Source organism: Thalassophryne amazonica, chromosome 9, assembly GCF_902500255.1.
Source record: "Thalassophryne amazonica chromosome 9, fThaAma1.1, whole genome shotgun sequence".
Taxonomy (NCBI): Eukaryota; Metazoa; Chordata; class Actinopteri; order Batrachoidiformes; family Batrachoididae; genus Thalassophryne; species Thalassophryne amazonica.
In genome coordinates this window covers 76899670-76920661 of record NC_047111.1, presented here as the reverse complement: position 1 = coordinate 76920661, position 20992 = coordinate 76899670, and the positions used below count along the sequence as shown (strand labels likewise).

At 39.2% G+C, this 20992-nt stretch overlaps 1 protein-coding gene and 1 long non-coding RNA gene across 3 annotated transcripts in view; one reads left to right on the top strand and one right to left on the bottom strand.

Moving 5' to 3' along the window:
* The window catches only part of zgc:100829 (uncharacterized protein LOC445149 homolog), a 55602-nt gene extending 41886 nt beyond the window's left edge, over positions 1 to 13716 (bottom strand). Inside the window, exons 1-2 of one of the 2 annotated variants that reach the window (XM_034178447.1) lie at positions 13568 to 13716; positions 12430 to 12912 (exon numbers count right to left, since the gene is read on the bottom strand). In XM_034178447.1, coding sequence (XP_034034338.1) covers positions 12430 to 12616 — 187 coding nt within the window. In that variant the 5' untranslated portion in view covers positions 12617 to 12912; positions 13568 to 13716. Of the gene's footprint in view, positions 1 to 12429; positions 12913 to 12988; positions 13164 to 13567 lie in introns of those variants that run through there. The other variant, XM_034178448.1, reaches the window with a different exon arrangement.
* Positions 9151 to 15867, top strand: LOC117517436. Its single transcript, XR_004562729.1, has 3 exons — positions 9151 to 9162; positions 12192 to 12194; positions 15639 to 15867. It is a non-coding gene; the product is annotated as an uncharacterized LOC117517436 (long non-coding RNA).
* Positions 15868 to 20992: the final 5125 nt, after the last annotated feature.

The following is a 20992-nucleotide window of genomic DNA, read 5'->3' as shown; positions in this document are numbered from 1 at the left end:
ACAAATTGTCATGTAAATGGGGAATCTTCTTCACAGACTAAGGTTAATTATGGAGTTCCAACAAGGTTCTGTGCTAGGACCAATTTATTAACTTTATACATGCTTCCCTTAGGCAGTATTATTAGATGGCATGCTTAAATTTTCATTGTTACGCAGATGATACCCAGCTTATCTATCCATGACAGCCAGAGGACACACACCAATTAGCCTAAACTGCAGGATGTCTTACAGACAAAGACATGGATGACCTCTAATTTCCTGCTTTTAAAACTCAGATAAAACTGAAGTTATTGTACTTGGCCCCGCAAATCTTAGAAACATGGTTGTCTAACCAGATCCTTACTCTGGATGGCATTACCCTGACCTCTAGTAATACTGTGAGAAATCTTGGAGTCATTTTTGATCAGGATATGTCATTCAATGCGCATATTAAACAACTATGTAGGACTGCTTTTTTGCATTTTACGCACTATCTCTAAAGTTAGAAAGGTCTTGTCTCAGAGTGATGCTGAAAAACTAATTCATGCATTATTTCCTCTAGGCTGGACTATTGTAATTCATTATTATCAGGTTGTCCTAAAAGTTCCCTGAAATGCCTTCAGTTAATTCGCTCTCAGGACTGCAGGCTTACTGTAATTCCTAGGGTTTGTAAGAGTGAGAATGGGAGGCAGAGCCTTCAGCTTTCAGGCTCCTCTCCTGTGGAACCAGCTCCCAATTCGGATCAGGGAGACAGGACACCCTCTCTACTTTAAGATTAGGCTTTAAACTTTCCTTTTTGCTAAAGCTTATAGTTAGGGCTGGATCAGGTGACCTGAAACCATCCCTTAGTTATGCTGCTATAGGACCTTAGACTGCTGGGGGGTTCCCATGATGCACTGAGTGTTTCTTTCTCTTTTTGCTCTGTATTGCACCACTCTGCATTTACTCATTAGTGACTGATCTTGCTCCCCTCCACAGCATGTCTTTTCCTGGTTCTCCTCCTCAGCCCCAACCAGTCCAGCAGAAGGACTGCCCCTCCCTGAGCCTGGTTCTGCTGGAGGTTTCTTCCTGTTTAAAAGGGAGTTTTTCCTTCCCACTGTCGCCAAGTGCTTGCTCACAGGGGGTCGTTTTGACCGTTGGGGTTTTTAAGTAATTATTTGTATGGCCTTGCCTTACAAATATAAAGTGCCTTGGGGCAAATGTTTGTGTGATTGGCGCTATATAAATTGATGATTGATTGATTGATTGATTGGGCTATATAAATGAAATAAATTGAATTGAGTTTGAAACAAGGGTCACCCTAAACTCCTTCAGACTTATCTGTCTTGATGGCTTCCTCACTCGTCACTAGTTCAGCTATCAAGCTTCAAAAAATAAAGAAATCAAGGGCAGATTTATGTGCTCTGGCGAGTGCCAATCAATCATGAATGTAAACACTCTAATTCCACAAAGTAAATGAGAATCGGCTTGTGATGCTCTGACTGACTATTTATGTTGGCGAGGACACCGAGCCTCTGTAAAATGGGAAGTCGAGGCCACACAAACATATGTCAGTCCATTAATTCCCGTCTTCACAGAGATTAAAGCAGCTGACACAAGGTCAGAGTTCTGACGGAGAAAACTAGATAACATACTACGGCGAACTGGTTCACCAGTCTTCCTGCTACACAGCATTCCATCAAAGCTTGCCTTGATGCCTACATAAACACAGCACTCAGACTAGAATTTGGGAAACAGACTACAGGCCTACATGTGACCATCGCTGCCAGTGATTCCTTCTTCTAGGGCCTTTTTCAAAAACACTCCCTTGCATAAGAAAGGATTTAGGTTGAAAGCAGAGTGACCATGTTGCAGTCATCCAGGTCATCCTGATTAAAATCAATCTCTTGATTTTGCAAACACATACATTTTCCTGTGGCTTTCCTGTTTTGCTCCCAGTTAATTGTTTAAAGTGTGGGGTTCTTGACTCGTTTCCTACTTTACACCACTAGGATAACTATTCACCGTTCCTCTGTCTTAGATCAAGAGTCACTGAAGACTGCGACACAACTGATGTAACCACTTTAAAGAGCTCATACTTCTTTAATCTAGTCGTTAAATATAGAGTTACATGTTAAACATCCCCAGCGTACCACACTTATTTGGACTTTACATACAAAAATGTCTCTCCATACAACTAATTTATGCCTGACACACCATTTGAGACTTCTGTGACATAGGATACAAACCTCGCCAGATTACCATTTGTTTTATAAGACATATCCATTAAACTGGTTCTGCGCTCTGTGGGACACACTCAATAATCCCTCACTAGTTGACTCTCTAAAGGAACGGAAAGTAGCAGCTCTTTTCCATTTAAAGTGACAGAAGCTGGTGAAGTGATATTTTTAGAATGTCGGAAAAAACTCTATTGCAAAATGACAGTGTCTCTATTGAGCCGAGCGAATGGCAACAGCTGGGTTTTGTCCTTCGCAATAATGGTTATTCCAGCAAGAACTGTAATTCCAGTCAGGGTGACGGATGGTAAATCCTGTTAAATGTTGCCATTTTGGATCCCCGCACCGCCAGAGAATCCACTATTGCTGGAAAGTCACCCACTCTGAACAAGCTCTCCATGTCTGATATGTACCGCGCCCATGTATTTCAGAATGTCAGTGACTCTTCCTGTATGTCATGTGACCTGTAATAGTGGGAAACGTGTTTTAATAGCAGTTTTTTCCAAAATATGGCTCTTGGAAATCACTGGAAAAACACAACTCCAAGTGAGCTTTAAAAAACGTTATTGCAATATTTCAGTACCACAATAAAATCACTTGGCATTTTTATATTATTATTATTTGTCTGTCTGTCTGACTGTTAGCCAAGATTACATCAAATCTACTGCACAGATTTTCACGAAATTGTAACCACAGATGGATTTTAAGCCAAAGAAAGACTCCTTTCAATTTTGGAGGTGATCTGTATCTGGATCCAGATTCTGGATTAAGTTTCACTTTATATAGCTTTGAAGGATACTGTTATTAGGATTATGTCAAAACTACTGCACGGATTTTGACGTACTTTTCAACGCAGATAAGGTCATGGAAGCATTCCATTACATTTTGGAGGTGATCTGGCTCCTGGATCACAGATTCCACTTATATAGGCTTTGAAGGATTATGTCAACACTGCTTCACGGACTCTCACCAAATTGTACCACAGATAGATATTAGGGGATGGAAGACTCACTTAATTTTGGAGGGGGTGATTCTTTAACTAGGGCACTATTGGCCTTGTAAATGTAATTCCACCACACCATTGCCTTACAATATAAAGCGCTTGGGGCAACTGTTTGTTGTGATTTGGTGCTATAACATGTGCTCTGATGTCACTGTTATCTCCATAGAAACTACCCAAACAATCTCTCATACAAACTGTTTAAAGGGACATTACAGTGTTGTGGTGGAAATTACGGCAATAGTGTGGGACAACTACATTTTGTTTAAAAAAGTCACAACAGTTTGTATGACACTGAATACCCCAATTATGTTTTGATTATTTTACTGATATTTTATTCAGAGATATTTTAAAACATCTAGAAAAAATGTTTCTTTACCATTCATTTTTATCATTGAAGATCAAAAGTCTGGGTGTGGGACAAGCACAAAACGGCAATATTGCATATAATGATGCTGAAAAAAGGTGAAAAAGTCATCATAGACTACTAGAACAAATTTCTTACACAGTTTCATTGTAAAGATAACTATAAAGTGTGAAATTCCCCCTTTTTTCTGTTTTTCATACAATATGATCAAAGGACATAATAAGTGCCCGTAGTCTAAGAATCACCCAGGTGATCCGGATCCGGATTTGAGGACGTAAGAAATTCCAGATTGTACTTCTTTTTAAAGGGTATTTCAATTTGGACCGGCCCCAAGTCTGTTTGCCTCCCAAAGTCTCAACTTGTTTGACTAGTGGGAGAACACACACAAAGAGTACCCTGAACTTTTTTTCATGCTCCCGTTGGCACCATTCCCATTTTTTAAAGTGTATTTTCAATTTGCTACTATTATTTATTTTCAAGTTGCATAATTTGTAGAGTAGTGTTTTCATGTGTATGAGTATGTTGTGGGGGGGGACTCAGTAAGGGCATACTCACACTAGGCCGAGTTCACGATGTGAAATATGGTGTTTATCAGTCAGTTGCGTTGCATGCATGACAACATAATTATAGAAGTAGCAGGTGATGAGGAAGTATTGTGGCTTTGCTCGCTGACCACAAATCCTGTTCAACAATAAAGGTGAGAACCCAGACCTTCTCTTAAACCAAATGTCATTGAATGAATTTCAGACTGCACTATTCAAGGTAGTAATAAGAATTTAATCTTACTGTTAAATGGGACAGACTTGTCCTCTGGTATGTTTAGCAGTCACACACCAGATATACACATTGACCAAGTCCAACTCAACTATGTCCAAGTGGGCTTAGTCCAACCCAGTCTCACACCATTTTCATGCCATCACGAAAAGTTAACTAATCTATGGTTTGTGATACGTCATTGAAAGCACCACATTTTCATGATAGGAGCACAATTTGATTTTGTGAGGGAGCACGGAATGCGGGGTGACGCGGTGGTTTGTGGGGGTTATGGGTAGGGTTACAGGAAGGGACAGGGTTAGGTTATTGTTAAGGTTAGGAGAAGGATTAGGGTAAGACATAATAAAATTTTAAAAAAAGATGCATCATGAAAATGTGACTCATTTCATGACAGGAGTCAAACATGCTCAGGCACTGTCCAGATCACCAACTGTGAGTACACCCTAATTCCATTTTTGGGAAGCTTAAGCCCTGTTACCACTTTTATGAAGCTCACGATTTTAAAACCATGGCTAAGTTTACCATGACTGAATTTTTAAGATGTATGAAAATTTCTTCTGTTTGTAAACTTTGGTGATCCATTGCATTTCTGTGTAGCAGCACAACTTCCTTGTGAAGGAAGTTGTCTGAGGGCACTTCGATTGTGCTAAAGTTAAACTAAAGGCATACTGTGTTGTCTAGAATAATGCTATGGTTACTTTTGCACACATCACATCACACAAACCTGGCATGTCATCATATATGTCATCATACTGCTATCTGGACCAGCACATTATGTCACCAACCACAGATTAGCTCAGATTTGTGTGCAACCATGATCTTCACACACTGGTCATGTTATGATTATAGACTGTGAGCTCTCCAGAGTATCCATGAAAGTGAGAGCATGCTTAGCTGACGATAACCTACTTCCGTTACCCCTTAACTTAATCCCAATCTTTCTCTATCCTTAACATACACTAACCATACATTACCCGTAGCCATAGCCCAACCTTTCTCTATCTTAACCTTACACTAACCATATGTTACCCTTAACCTTAGCCCAACCATTCTCTACCTTAACATTACCTTAACCTTACACTAACCATATGTTACCCTTAACCTTATCCCAACCTTTTTCTCTATCCTTAACCTTACACTAACCATATGTTACCCTTAACCTTAGCCCAACCATTCTCTATCCTTAACATTACCTTAACCTTACACTAACCATATGTTACCCTTAACCTTATCCCAAACCTTTTTCTCTATCCTAACCTTACACCCAACCATACGTTACCCTTAACCTTCTCCCAACCTTTCTCTCTATCCTTAACGTTACCTTAACCTTACACTAACCATAATGCTACCCTTACCCTCCCACCTTCTCTATCCTTAACAACACCTAACCTTAACCCTATCCATAATGCTACCCTTAGTCTTATCCAGCCTTTCTCTATCCTTAACATTACCTTAACCTTACCCTTACCATAATGCTACCCTTACCCCAACCTTTCCCTATCCTTAACCTTACACTAACCATATGTTACCCTTACCCTTATCCCAACCTTTCTCTATCCTTAATATCACCTTAACCTTACACTAACCACACGTTACCCTTAACCTTATCCCAACCTTTCTCTATCCTTAACATTACCTTAACTTTACCCTAACCATAATGCTACCCTTACCCTTATCCCAACCTTTGCCTATCCTTAACCTTACACTAACCATATGTTACCCTTACCCCAACCTTTCTCTATCCTTAACATTACCTTAACCTTACACTTACCATACGTTACCCTTAACCTTATCCCAACCTTTCCCTATCCTTAACGTTACCTTAACCTTACCCTTAGCCATAATTCTATCCTACCTTATCCCAAACCCTTTCCCGATCCTTAACCTACACTAACATATGTACCCTTACCCTTATCCTGACCTTTCTCTATCCTTAACGTTACTTTAACCCTAAACTTATCCTACGTTAACCCCTTAACATTATTCCACCTTTCCCTGTCCTTAACCATACCCAACCATAATGCTACCTTTAACCCCTTAACCTTCATCTTAACCTAACTATAACCTATTCTTACCCTTATCCTCACCTTCCTTACCTGCCCTTAACCTTAACCTTACGATATTCTTAACCTTACCTTTCAGAAGTAATTATGTGCATCTGTGTTTCAAAATAGAGGCATTTCAGGAAACAAGGATACATTCTCATGAATGGGGAAAAATGTGAGGTTTGCATTCAGACCAAACAAAAACCTGCAGAACACTTAACCTTCTACCAGAAGTAAAACTCACTTGGCTGATTGACAGAACAAACCAGCAAACTACAGCTCAGCATGTCTGTGGTATTTGAACCACTAATTTTACAACTTTTAAGCTTGCTTTTAAAAAAAAAACTGCATTAGTGGAGAATGAACATGACACCAAAACACCATAAGGTTTTTAACACTAGCGGTACCTTTCCACTCTTCAGATACCATTTTGCACTTTGCTTTGTAATGTGGGACTTTTTCTTTTCAACTTAAAAATAGAACATGCCATTATGTCAAAGATATTACGCCAGTGCTGCCTTACCAAGCGAAAGAAAATGCAGACAGGCAAGATTCTGGTGTGCATGTCAAACCAGTTTCACTTACAGTCTATTCTGTTCCCGGTTGTCCTTGTTGTCATTTGAAAAATTATTTTTACAGTTTGATATTGAGAAGAAGTAATTTCCCAGTATACCCATTTAGTAATCACATTCTACGTTTCTATGTGTCCTACATCCAGGGATTGTTTTTTTTTTTTCCATTGTCAGTGTCTGATAATGACTCAATTATTTTCCATCAAATATAGTGTAACTCTACAGACAAATATACATTCACCATAAGACACATGTTCCCCTATGGTTTTACCTTATTGAATTATATCTGCTGGTTTAATTTATTTGCAATTAATGTTCAATTTTAATTGTTCTTATGGATGCAAAACTTTGTCGTATTGTACTGTCTTGACTGATTTATTATGCAGAGCATTTTGCAATTTTTTGTTTTTCTAGTCAACAGTACAATATGAAACATTATTATTATCATCATTATAATTATTATTATTCCAGATAGATATTAGGCCAAGGAAGACTCCATTAAATTTTGGAGGTGATCCAGATCTGGATCAAGATTTCACTTTATATAGGCTTTGAAGGATTATGTCAAAATTCCAAAACGGATTCTCACCAAATTTGCACCACAGATAAATATTAGGGCATGGAAGACTCCACTGAATTTTGGAGGTGATCTGGATCGGATTCTGGATCAAGTTTCACTTTATATAGTCTTTGAAGGATTACGTCAGGATTACGACTCAACTAAATTTTGTATGTGATCCAAATCCGGATTGGTGGACGTCAGAAATCTCTGAGTGCTCTTGTTATTATTATTAGGAGTAGTAGTAGTACTTTCTCACATCATGTGTATGACTGCGCTGAAAGCATACCAACCTGGACTGAACCTGGCTGCTACAGTTCCATTAGGAAAATATTTATTGCTGCGTTCAAAACACTCAGAAGGTGGGAGATTTCAGCTTCTAGCTTGGGAAAAATGTCTTGCGCATTCAGTTGTGCTGGAATTTCACTCATAAACGTGTGAGGAAATGGAGCAACCAGAAGATTTTGAGCTGACATCCATTGCAGCCGCATTTCCGACTGGTGATATAATAATAATAATATTATAATACACATTTAAAATTAAATTTTAACAAGACATTACTGCTGGATGTAATATATTCACATTCTATGTACAATAACTTAAGCTAGCAGCATGACACATTGGCAAAAATGTCTTTGAAGATTTTATTTAGCCCAAAAATAACAATAGCCTAATTCCACATTGACAGGCTAAGCAGTTGTCTCTGAGGTAATCTCATAGATGCACTTTTTCCAGAACTAGGGATTTTGTTTTTAATGTCAGGTCTGTGGTTCAGAGGGTTCTGAACGCATCATGTGGCCACACAAAAAGACACAAAAGTTTTTTTTCTGGGAGATTTTCCATGAAATCTGTGTTTGACCCTGAGGCCACTGTATAAAAGAGATGAAGACAGCACATATTTTGCATGTTTTGTGGCTGCAGATACTAAAACCATCTTTTTTACACCACCAAAACAAATATGTTGCCTTTTTTAAGGCTAAAGTCATAGATAAAGGAGGCATTTAGGTAAGAGGGATCCAGTGCTTTTGGTTTGGTGCTGATATGTTCTTGACTACCCCACCCTCCAACCTGCTACCACCATAACTAAACCTAACCAGGTTTGTAAGGTTTCAAAATAGAATCAGGATGTTCCCCAAAATGAAAACAAACTTGGAGCCAGATATTCAATATGGCACCCAAAATGCTGCCAAAATAGCCCCCCCATATTAAAACCAAGGTTGGGTAGGATTACTTTGAAATGTAATACAAAAGTAATCAGATTACAAGTAATCCAAATGTATGTACATACATACATACATGTAATCCACACGTATTCTTTCAAAGTAATCCTACCCAACCTTGATTAAAACACATGGAAGAACATAAAGGTCTTAATTTTCAAAATTATTCTATGAAAATAAATATTTAAGTCTCAATAAATTCACTTGGGGAAAAATTATTGCAGTCATGAGTTTTAAATTCAAAATGGCTTCCAAAAAAATGGCCACCAAACAATTGTTTTCCATTAAAAGGCCCCTAAAATGTATCATAGCAACAAACAGTAGAATTATTATTATTATTTTGGGGTCCATCTCGATTATTTGTCTTGAAGACAGTTTTTATTCTTTGGAACATCCTTCTTGTGTTTTGCGGTCAACGTTTAAAAGTTGGGTGGGGGGGGGGGGGGGTTGACCCAACTCCTCTATTGGCGAATGAATGTTTTTCCTCAAAAATCAAACATTTCCAACTTCACCCACTGAAGTTCTTGAATGCATTGACAGCACACTCAGTTTACTACATATTTAAGGGAACCAATGTTTTGCTGGTCTTTAGTTTTAATCTGTTGATCTGTAAATGTTAACATCCTTCAATCGTGTAATATAGACACTAAATCACAGCATATATTTTCAGGGCCTCAGATATAAACCGAGCTATTTTGGGAAAGTATAAACACACTTTAAACACTTCTTGGTTGCCATCTTTGAAACTTTACAGACTTTTTTTTCTCTTTTTTTAAGGAGTGCAGCTGCTGTTTGTTCTTCCAGGTTTATACTGCAAGAAACTTAAAACTTGTCAAGCTGACTTTCAGTAAACTCTGCAGCTCAATTTGCAGGCTGTTATTTTACTGCATCTCTTTGTAGGAAGAACAGCTGCTGAGAGAAATGCGAACAACTGCACCGACACAACATCTCGTAACACAGGATGTCCAGCACAAGCTATGCGCAAATGCTTTTGTGGCGCTTTTCTCACATTACATTGTAACGCTGTATCAGCGACTTTGCATCAAACTACACAAACATCCTGACACACAATGAATACCAAAAAAATGAGTCAGACTTCATTTAAAGGGGCATTATAATTGTTCAAGTTCAAAACAGCGCCCCCTCGTTAGCCCCATGATGTATTTTTTGTTGCTTTATGTTTGTTTTTCATGTTGTCGTCCAGCGTTTCATAAGAAAACCAGTGTTGTGTGTCTGAAAGGTTAGCTTTGGTAGCACTGTTTTTGCTTGAGCAGTGCCCACACTGGTTTAGGTTGAAGATTTCAGTATTTGGCTAATAAAGCATGCTTCATTTTGAAAAACTTTTGAGATTTTTTTCTTTTTTATGCCTGACTTTTCAATACAAAATTCAACACCTACCCCTATTCACCCCTAATCAGATGTGCTGATTCAAACATCCTGAATGAAAACTGCTCTGACAGTACAGTAGTTATGAAAAATGCACACAAAGCTCTAAACTTTGCTACAGAGTCCAACCAGATACCATTATATCAATCTTGGGTCCAAATAAACCCCATAAGAAAAATGATAGGTTAGAATGACATAAAATTTCAGCTGAATAAATATAAAGGATCAAAAGATATACCCCTGGGGTCCACTTGGACCCCATGTGTACAGATTAAGGTTCCTATTTTGGCCCCCTACATCTTGAGTTAGTTTAGTTGAGTTTGACACTTCTTGGTACCCAAGATCAAAGAGCATATGACCAATATAAAGGTGATAGGACTTTTTATATCACACCTGAATAGATCCTGGTCATTTGATTGGTGGTTTGTATGTCATGTGATATGGATCATTCATCCCATTTGCCACTGTGTTCCATTGACTCAGAAATTTTGGTTCCATATGTTTTGTACCACTGCACATGACCGACACCGTGTGTGGTCACACTAGACAGCACTTAGCTTAAAAACAAACATGGCGGGATTTGTTTTATTAATGGTGCTCATTCTTGTAACATAAAAAAAAAACAGAGTATGCCGTATGCCATCTGAAGGTATTTGCAGCATTCACTGGAACATTACGTAAAGTACAAGTGCTGCCAAATTAAGAGCTCTACAAATTTCTGTTGTGATTTTGCGCTGGACTGAGGAAAGCAGATGGCAGTCTGTACACGATGACGTCAATACACGACATTAGGTACAGACTACATCGTCAGGATTGTTAGGCGTTATACAAAACAAATAATGAATGTTTCTTCATTCATTCAATGGTAAGAATATTTCATGCAGTGAAAGTTGGAATGTTCCATCTTTCACCTCATGAAATATTTTTATCATTGCTCTCATATACATTCATTGTTTGTATATTACATAAAAGCTAAATAGATCTTTGTCATTTGATTGGTGATTTGTATGTCACGTGACATGGATTATTCGTACCGTTACCATTTACCATTACTATTTAGCGTGCAATTTGCACGCTATACAATTTGTGCTATTGCACACTGTGACCACCACATATACTCACATTAGCAGTGACTGCACTTAGCTTAAAAACAAACATGGTGGGAGGTACTCATTCTTCTAACACACACACACACAAAAAACTAATCCAATACGCCATACACCATCTGGAGGCATTTGCAGAATTCGGTGAGACGTCCGTAAGTGAAGTGGAACCGCTGTCAGGTGAAGAGCTTGACACACTTCTGTTGGGATTTTTCACTGGACTAAGGAAAGCAGACGGCAATCTGTACACAAAGTCAATGCATGGCATCAAATACAGACTAAATCGTCAGGGTTGTTTTTGAACTGACTGTTTTTGCAAGTTGACTGAGAACAATTTTTGGATTGGATTGGATTGCTATTTAATGTTTGTGTTGGACTATTTGAAACCTCTTGACCTCAAAGGACCAGTGACGCACATTGAAATGTAAGTCTCTTTTCTCTAAATTAATAAAATATCAAATGACAAGGATCTATTTTAGGTGTTATATAAAACAAATAATGAATGTTTATGAGTGCAATGGAAAGAATATTTCATTTGGTAAAAGATGGGATGTCTCTTTCAACAAGGCAGAGCCAAGTTGAATGGAACATTCCATCTTTTACCTCATGAAATATACTTTCCATTGCACTCATAAACATTCATTATTTGTACAATTTTAGCATTCAATAGCAGTCATTGGTATAGCTTAACAAATTCCTTGGAATAGCCATGCTAATGATGCCCTATCTATGAGCACCATCACCTATGATCTTGATGTTTGAGAGATTTTTTTTCTCAAAATCACATCACTTCTTGTCTGACCTTTAATCATTCCACCAAGTTTGGTCCAAATCAGATCAAAACTGTTCAATCTACTTTGTTAACACATAGACAGGTGAACAGACACACAGGACATAGGTAGTACCACTATGCGAGGGTGTAAATAATTCACCAAATATTATTTTTGAAACACCCTATGCAGTAAATTAGGGGGTGGTGGCCAAGCAACATATGGTGGAAATCTTGTGCTAAATCATCATACAGATCCACCTCTGAACTGCTGTGGTGCCCCCAAGTGAAACAAGGGAAAAGGTGAATAAAATTTTTACCCAAAGCAGAAAATGAAAGTGTTGATTTGGAAAGGATTCATTTTTTTGTTTTTTAATGCTGAAAATGTTATATTTGGAAAATTAATCTTCTCCTCCTGGAGAGGTGGACTGTCAGTTACCTTTCGTTTGGTTTGTCCTCCTGACCTCGGTGCCACCCCCGCCTTGCTCTTGACTCTCCTCCCGCTCCTTCCAGCGTCGAACCTGTTCCTCACGCATTTTCAGGAAAAGTGTCTTTTTCTGGTCCTCGTTTAGGGCCTCGAGCACATCAGGATCGATGTACATGTCCTTTAGTATCTGCTGCAGCATGTTGGCAGGTTAGCTGTGGGTCAACAAGGCAACACCTCAGCCAGCCGTTGGGGAAAAGGGGGGCGTCGCCCTTCAGCCAGCAGCTCCTTCAAGTGGACACTTCTTGGTCTTTGGACTCCCTCACCTTGGTCAGATGAAGACCATCATCGCTCTGGTGTTCAGAAACTACTCTTTGTTACCTACATGCACTCTGCTTGCTCATCATGTACACACTTTTACAAGCACACACACAAATCCAGCTTCCTTTCGGTACTGGATCAGTTTCCATGGATTTTGGAGGCCATTTCCGGAACAACCTACAAGAAACAACAGAAAACACTTCAACTTTTGTGTTTTGCACACAAAGTTGCGTTGCCCCGATAATGATCCCACCTTATTCACAGCCGCGGTGTTTCTCCCTTTCTGAAACGCACTTACAGCCGGTTATCTTGTCCGTCCCTTCATGAATACGGAAGAGCCTGATCTCTTTTTCTAAACTGACAGAACGACTCCAGACTGCAGAATGGGAGGAGATTCCACAGATGAGGGACTGTTTCTGTCATGAGTGGCCCTCCTCCCTCCTTCCCGTCTCCAAACATCCCTTTCTAAGCCCCGTTCCTTTTTAAGTCCAGTTCCTTTCACGCCGCAAACTCCCACAAACATTAAAACATTCTCATTCTAAGATGACCAAACATGAAAACGGGGTCACGACCCGGGACGGCGTGAGCCGGGTTCTCTGACAGGGGGACTGAAACAGACTCTGTATCTCCCTCACGGATGGGGGGGGAGTTAAACAATGGTTCTACCACATATGGACAGAAAAGGTCTGAAAACTCCCACCGGCGGAGTACAGAGCGCCGTGTGGCTAAACACAAGGTAGGATGCAGACGAAGAAACGAGGGCGAAGGGAAGTGGATTTTCAAAAAGTGGTACAAAACAGAAGGAAGTTGTAGAATTTAGTGAAGTACTCACAGGAGGAAGAAATGCTCGGCAGCAGAGTGTTCAGTAAAAGCTGGAGTTTAGACCGTCTGTGGGTCCTCCTCGTCTTTGTGAGAGAGAGAGAGAGAGAGAGAGAGAGACTGAGCTGATGACATCACAACATTCCTCAGTCTCAGCCTGACTCCTTCTCTCTCTCTCTCTTTCTCTCTCTCAAAAGGCAGAACAGAACAGTTCAGTTATTTGACCTAAGACTTTAAAGTAATTGTGTGTGTGTGTGTGTGTGTGTGAACTTAAACTTTATCTTTTCAACTAGAAGACCCTGACAGAGCGCATACCTCCGCCAAGGCCACGTTCCTGAATGCTTAACACTTCTTCAGGATCCTTGATCCAAAATATGTTCTGGATCAAATTCAAACTAAAACCCCTCATTTCCTCACACATGATCCATCTGCTCGCGAAATTTCATTGACATCCTCTCACAATTTTCTGAGTTAAATGTCGCTCTGTGCCACACATTCTTCAGGATCTCAGTTCCAGAATATATTCCGGATCACCTCCAAAACTGAATAACTTATTTCCTAGGACATTAATCTTTCTGCTCACCAAAACTCACTGAAATACTTTCTGACTTATCCTGCTAACAGCCAAACAGACAGACAAGCACAAGGCAAAAACCTCAGTTAAAGCGCATGAATATGTAACTCTTTCTCAGATTTTTAACACCATGAAACCCTTTGACAAGTTGTGACTTCAGAGGGAAAAATGCGCACACACACACACACACACACACACACACACACACACACACACACACACACACACACACACACACACACACACACACTGGATGGGCTAACTGTCTGGATTAATTAGTCTAAATTACAGGATCTCTTGAAGAGAATGTTGATTTCATTAACATGTCTTAAACACTGGAAAAATGCTACAACCTCCCCCTCCAGACCTCCCAGCCATATACCACATTTTCTGGAGAATAAGTCACATTGGAGTATACACTGCACCTGTCAAAAAATGCCTCTTGAACAGGATAAAAACAAATAGAAATATAACCCAATGCTAAAATACCCTCGGCCATATGACCATTTACCTTTTAACAACATCTACAGGAGGGCGTGCATGTGCTCATACATGAGCTTTTGAAAAGAACTGTTTATTTATCACTAGCTTTTACATAATATATGAGAAACATGTTAGATTTACACAGAAACACAGAGATTTTGGAGCGAATTCTCTATGTTGGATTAGCAGCCAGAGAGAGACCAGCCAATGACATCACAGCGCCTCTCTAGTCTGATTGGCTGCCCCCCCCCCAAAAAAAGTGGATTTGCGTGATTCATTGCATAAACATAGGAAACAGAGTGTGATCTTTTGACCTCTTAATATAGGCCAAAGTTAGCCATCCTTGAACTTGTCCAGGGTCGGTGTCCCAAGAATGCTCCCTGTGAATTTGAAGACCCTGGCAGTCATGGGACTGGACTAATGCTGAGCACAGACGGACAGACAGACAGACTGATGGACGCAAAGCCTTTGCAATACAAAAATCACACTGGAGCATAAATTGCACATTTTCTTCTGTACATGGAACTCACTTTTTAAAACAGTGTTTCCCTGGGGGCAAGTTTAACAATGGACATGAACCCAATCCAGTACATGTGCACACCACAGCTTATGCTGTTACTTAACATAAGGACTTTTAAATTCCAAAAATAAACAAATAATCCTGATTTGGACAACATACTGAATGTTAGCTGATGCCATTTGGACAAAAGAAATGATCAGATGCACATAGACTGTGGAAACACTGCAATAAAAACTTGAGTCCATTTGATGTTTTTAATCCATTCTTTAATATGGGATTTTTGCGCATTGTCGTTCCACTTATATCACTGGAGTTTATTTTGTTTAGTGCTTTGATTCATTGGAAAACCCTACAAAAATAGTTATTCTTATTTTTAATAATAAAAATATACACATGGTTTATAGATTTAAGTAAGTATCCAAGTTGCACCAGAGTACAGGCCTCAGGACCTCCAAAAGTTATTTCAAAAACATGACTTATGCTGTAGAAAATTAATGTATAAATGAGCAGCACGTTGACTTAGTGGTTAGTATTGTTGCCGCACAGTAAGAAGGTTATGGGTTCAATTCCCACCTGTGGCCTTTCTGTGTGGAGTTTGCATGTTCTCCCCGTGGTTGCATGGGCTCCCTCTGGGTGCTGCAGCTTCCTCCCACATCCAAAGACATGCAGGTTAGGTGAACTGGAAACTTTATGATTGTCCAGGTCTCCATTGTAAAAGAGGCCTCAATGGAACTAACCTGGTGTAGTTTAATTAAAATAAAATAAATAAATCATTAATATGGCAACAGAATTTCAACTTAATTCATGCCCAGAGTGGTTGTATACTCCATGCACAAAGGGAGGTTTATGCTGCTTTTATGGCAGTCATGGCATGGTTCCAAAGATACATGGGAGCTCACGTTGGAGTTGTATTACGTTAGCACCTCTCCATGTCTCATTCCTGTCTGAGGATGCTGGGGGACATCATACCAGTTCCTGTTCCTGTTGCCAAAGCAATCAGTAGGAAAAAAAAAAAAAGATTATCCCCAATTACTGTTCCTGTCACTGTGGTGGCTGAGGTCTGGAGTGTCTTCACAGTTCCTGTTAGTGTGCCAGAGTCAGTCAAAGGCCAGACTGCCTCTTCAGTTCCCGTGGCTACCAAGGGTCGGAACACCTCACCAGCTCCTGTTCCTTAGTCAGTGGTAACCATGATCCCAAATGTCTGTTGCTTGCTTCTGCCTCTGCAGTGTCCCTCTGGACAGCAATCCCATGTTCCTTCCTGGGTGGCACCCTCAAGACATCTCCACATACTGCTGCCATCTGACTGCTCCACATAAGTCCCAGTCCTCCTGTTGATGTAATCCAGAACCTCTCATCAAGCAAAGGGGACCTGACCATTCTCCCTCTACTGTATGTCTGTTCTTTGTCATTGTCAGCTCTTGTGTCCCCTTATGTATCATTTTCAGTGTTTGTGGTACTGTCTGAAGACGCCAGGGGTGGCAGAGGAGTATATGAGGGTGGTGCAGTATGTGTATGAGGACAGAGTGACAGCAGTAAGCTGTACAGGAGGAATGATAGCTTGAGAGGTGTTGCAAAAAAGAATGACCAAAACAGCCCAAAGATAGGTGCACCAAGCTTGTGGCATCATATTCAAGAAGACTTGAGACTGTAATTGCTGCCAAAGGTGCATCAACAAAGTATTGAGCAAAGGGTGTGAATACTTACATTCCTGTGATTTCTTAGTTTTTTTTTTTATTTTTAATAGATTTGCAAAAATAAAAAAGACACCGTTTTCATGTTGTCATTATGGGGTATTGTGTGTAGAATTTTATGGGAAAAACTGAAAGTACTCCATTTTGGAATAAGACTGTAACATAAAAAAATGTGGAAAAGTGAAGCTCTGTGAATACTTTCCGGATGCACCGTAACCATGAAATCACCTGTTTTAGTTGCACAGGTAGAAGCAATACGCTGTCTGACTTTTACTCACTGAAGCCATGGCTTCCAACCACCAGGCAGGAGGAGAGGAAGTCCACAGAGGAGGTGAACCTGAATATGATGGGGGAAGACATGAGAGAAGATGTAGATGACAGGGAGAGATGGAGCTGGATGGTGAGTTCAAATAAAAGTTGCTGAAAGAAAACATTTATTTATAAAATGAGGTTTGTAACTTGATAATTTTCGTTTACTAAAATAGAAAAAAAAATGTTTTCATAAAAAAGTAAGTTTGGGCATTTCAAATTTGATTTTCTGATGACCTATCAAAGAAGAAGGTGATCACACTGCAAATTTCTTTGCCATGACATTTGCACGTGCAATGATACATGTTCATGCATCAGTTCATAGACTGAAGTCCGACTGTGTTGATCTTAGTAGCTATAAATTCATTGAAATCACTTAAGAAACAGATTCAATGAAAAAAAAAAAATGCTTTTTTTAACTTCTATCCACCTTATCTGGAATCAAATACTTCAGTGCATTTCCTACTTTCATAATTGCACTTTTTTGTGTTTACTGGCTAAGTTGAATGTCTTTGGTCTTCAAGTCTCTTCACATTTATGAGGAGAGTCCGCCCTCTAGTGGCAAACAACAGTAAAGCGTGCGTGGAGTTGACGTCATCACTAAATCTTTGCCTCATGCTGAACAATAGAGTAACAAATTACCGGAATACAATAAGAGGAGCGTTTTGACAGTTTGGCAGCGGTTTCAAACACGTTGCATCACCTCAGGTCTGTGCAAAGATCAGCACCACACACACACCCACACACACACTAAATCTTTTGCCCACATTGATACTGATTACTAATTTAGAATGAAGCTTCGGGGTTGTGTCACAGTATAAATAAAGCAAGATGATCAGACACATCTCTTTAATTAATTTATGAAATGAATAAACTCATGGAGTACACAGATTACAGCAATCCTTCAAAACTAAACCGTCTTCTTCCTCCAATACAGCTCACAACAGTCCGGGTCAAAGTGGCTCAAGTGCACCAAGAGGTGATAGGTTCTGGGTTTTACTTCCAGAAAACTCTCCGGGATCAAACCCAAAGATTTTTCAGTTAGTGTTCAGTTATTTTGGATGAGATACGATGAGAAAACAGGCTGCAATTCAATTCATCAGATGACATTTTGGAGGCTGAAGCTCAGTTGGGCAACAAAAAAAGAGCAATGACCCAAAACTTGCTTTACTGAAATGTGAAATGCCAGAAATTTAACTTGTTGATCTTTAGCAGGGCAACTATAACAATGAAGGACACTTATTTATTTATTTTTTTTAAAAAGGTTATGGACAAATGGTTGAGTGTTTTGGCTTTTGTTTAGGGCCAGATTAGAGTAATAAAATAAAGTAGATTGATCAAATTATAAAGTTTCTGTTTTGATATGTTTGCAATGTTAAAGGGGAGAAATGCTTTCATCAAAAGGCAGTCAACATGTTAAACCTTTTGTTTTGGGTTTTTTGTGTGTGTTTTGGGGGGCGGGGGGTAGCAATGTCATTAAAATAAAAATTTCAACATCTTAAGTTTTAGTGTTGCCAACTGTAGGTTTTTGTAATCAAATTTTGATGCATGAATGAAGAACATAAAATAATAAAAATGAACAAATACCCCCCCCCTCTAGTGGCCTGTGCCAACTGGGGTGTTTATTTAGGTGTGACTGAAAACTGATGCATGAATTTTTTGGACAAATGAACAGTAAATATGTTTTTAATGACTGCAAGCTGCGTTACTATTACAGACTAGAGCTCTTGCTGAAATTCTATTGAACTGCCATTAATGGTGCATGTCCACCAGGTGGCAATATTGCGATATTTCAGGAACTTTGGGACAAGACAACCAACATGTTGCCTATAATAGTAGGTATAGCCATTTAGTTATCCAAAACTCATAATGGGTTGACTGTAAGCATTGCAGTCGGGCTTTTTTTTAGCTCAAAAAGGGGTTCTTTAACAAAATCCAACTTTCGTATACTGACTTAGTAACACCACCAACTGGCAGACAATGTGACAGCAAGAGTTTCTTTTATAGTGTATGTGATACATGACACCTAAAAATATTGACACGTCTACAGAATCGAGTAATGAGGTGCCCTTTTAGTGCAGCAGATAAGAGAATATATTTAGAGTGGAATCCTGCAAATGGTAATACAAGCATCAAATTTGGCACAAATACTCCTTAGACATTACTCTTTTGAATAGGCAGCCAGGTAGTCAATTGAAGAATTACACAGGGGTCAAAATTAAAAGATGCTCTAATCATATTGAAAACTACACCACATTATTCGCTTGATCATAACAATTCAAAAAAGTATAGTTTGGACAATCTATGACTGAATGTTATGGAGTTATGGGGTAAAAACAGCAAGAATGGTGACAAAGGTCAGTTTCAGTTTGTACAGGGGTCAAAAGTTAAAGTTGCCCCAGTTTTGGTAAAAAGTGATGCAAATTATTGGTTGAGCTAATAGGATTAACAAATGGAAGAGTTCTGACAGTGTTGAATGCTTGGTCTCAAAGTAAGTAAAGGTCAAACCAGCTCAACATCCATTGGATTCTATGAGATGTCACATATACATGATAACTACAACCCCTGGCAAAAATTATGGAATCACCAGCCTCGCATGCATCATATCAGATCTGCTCGTTAGTCTGCATCTAAAAAGGAGTGAACACACCTTGGAGAGCTGTTGCACCAAGTGGACTAACATGAATCATGGCACCAACACGAGAGATGTCAATTGAAACAAAGGAGAGGATTATCAAACTCTTAAAAGAGGGTAAATCATCACGCAATGTTGCAAAAGATGTTGGTTGTTCACAGTCAGCTGTGTCTAAACTCTGGACCAAATACAAACAACATGGGAAGGTTGTTAAAGGCAAACATACTGGTAGACCAAGGAAGACATCAAAGCGTCAAGACAGAAAACTTAAAGCAATGTCTCAAAAATCGAAAAATGTACAACAAAACAAATGAGGAACGAATGGGAGGAAACTGGAGTCAACGTCTGTGACCGAACTGTAAGAAACTGCCTAAAGGAAATGGGATTTACATACAGAAAAGCTAAACGAAAGGCATCATTAACACCTAAACAGAAAAAAACAAGGTTACAATGGGCTAAGGAAAAGCAATCATGGACTGTGGATGACTGGATGAAAGTCATATTCAGTGATGAATCTCGAATCTGCATTGGGCAAGGTGATGATGCTGGAACTTTTGTTTGGTGTCTTTCCAATGAGATTTATAAAGATGACTGCCTGAAGAGAACATGTAAATTTCCACAGTCATTGATGATATGGGGCTGCATGTCAGGTAAAGGCACTGGGGAGATGGCTGTCATTACATCATCAATAAATGCACAAGTTTACGTTGATATTTTGGACAACTGAAAGGATGTTTGGGGATGATGAAATCATTTTTCAAGATGATAATGCATCTTGCCATAGAGCAAAAACTGCAAAAACATTCCTTGCAAAAAAAAGACACATAGGGTCAATGTCATGGCATAGGGTCAATGTCAATGAGCAGATCTGATTTGATGCAGGTGTTAATTTGGGGGATGAAAATTTACAGGGTGATTCCATAATTTTTTCCTCAGAATTGAGTGATTCCATATTTTTTTCCTCTGCTTGGTCTAAAAAAGTAACCGTTACTGACTGCCACAATCTTTTTTTCTTGATTTCTTATAGTGTTTCTTAAAGCCAGAAAGTTGCCATTTGAAATGACTTTAGTTTTGTGTCATGTCTGTGATCTGCTTTTTTTCTACAAAATTAAACAACTGAATAAACATCCTCCAAGGCCGGTGATTCCATAATTTTTGCCAGGGGTTGTAAACATGACACATGGTGCAAACTATTCCTTTTTAAAACTCTGTTAACTAATAATTTA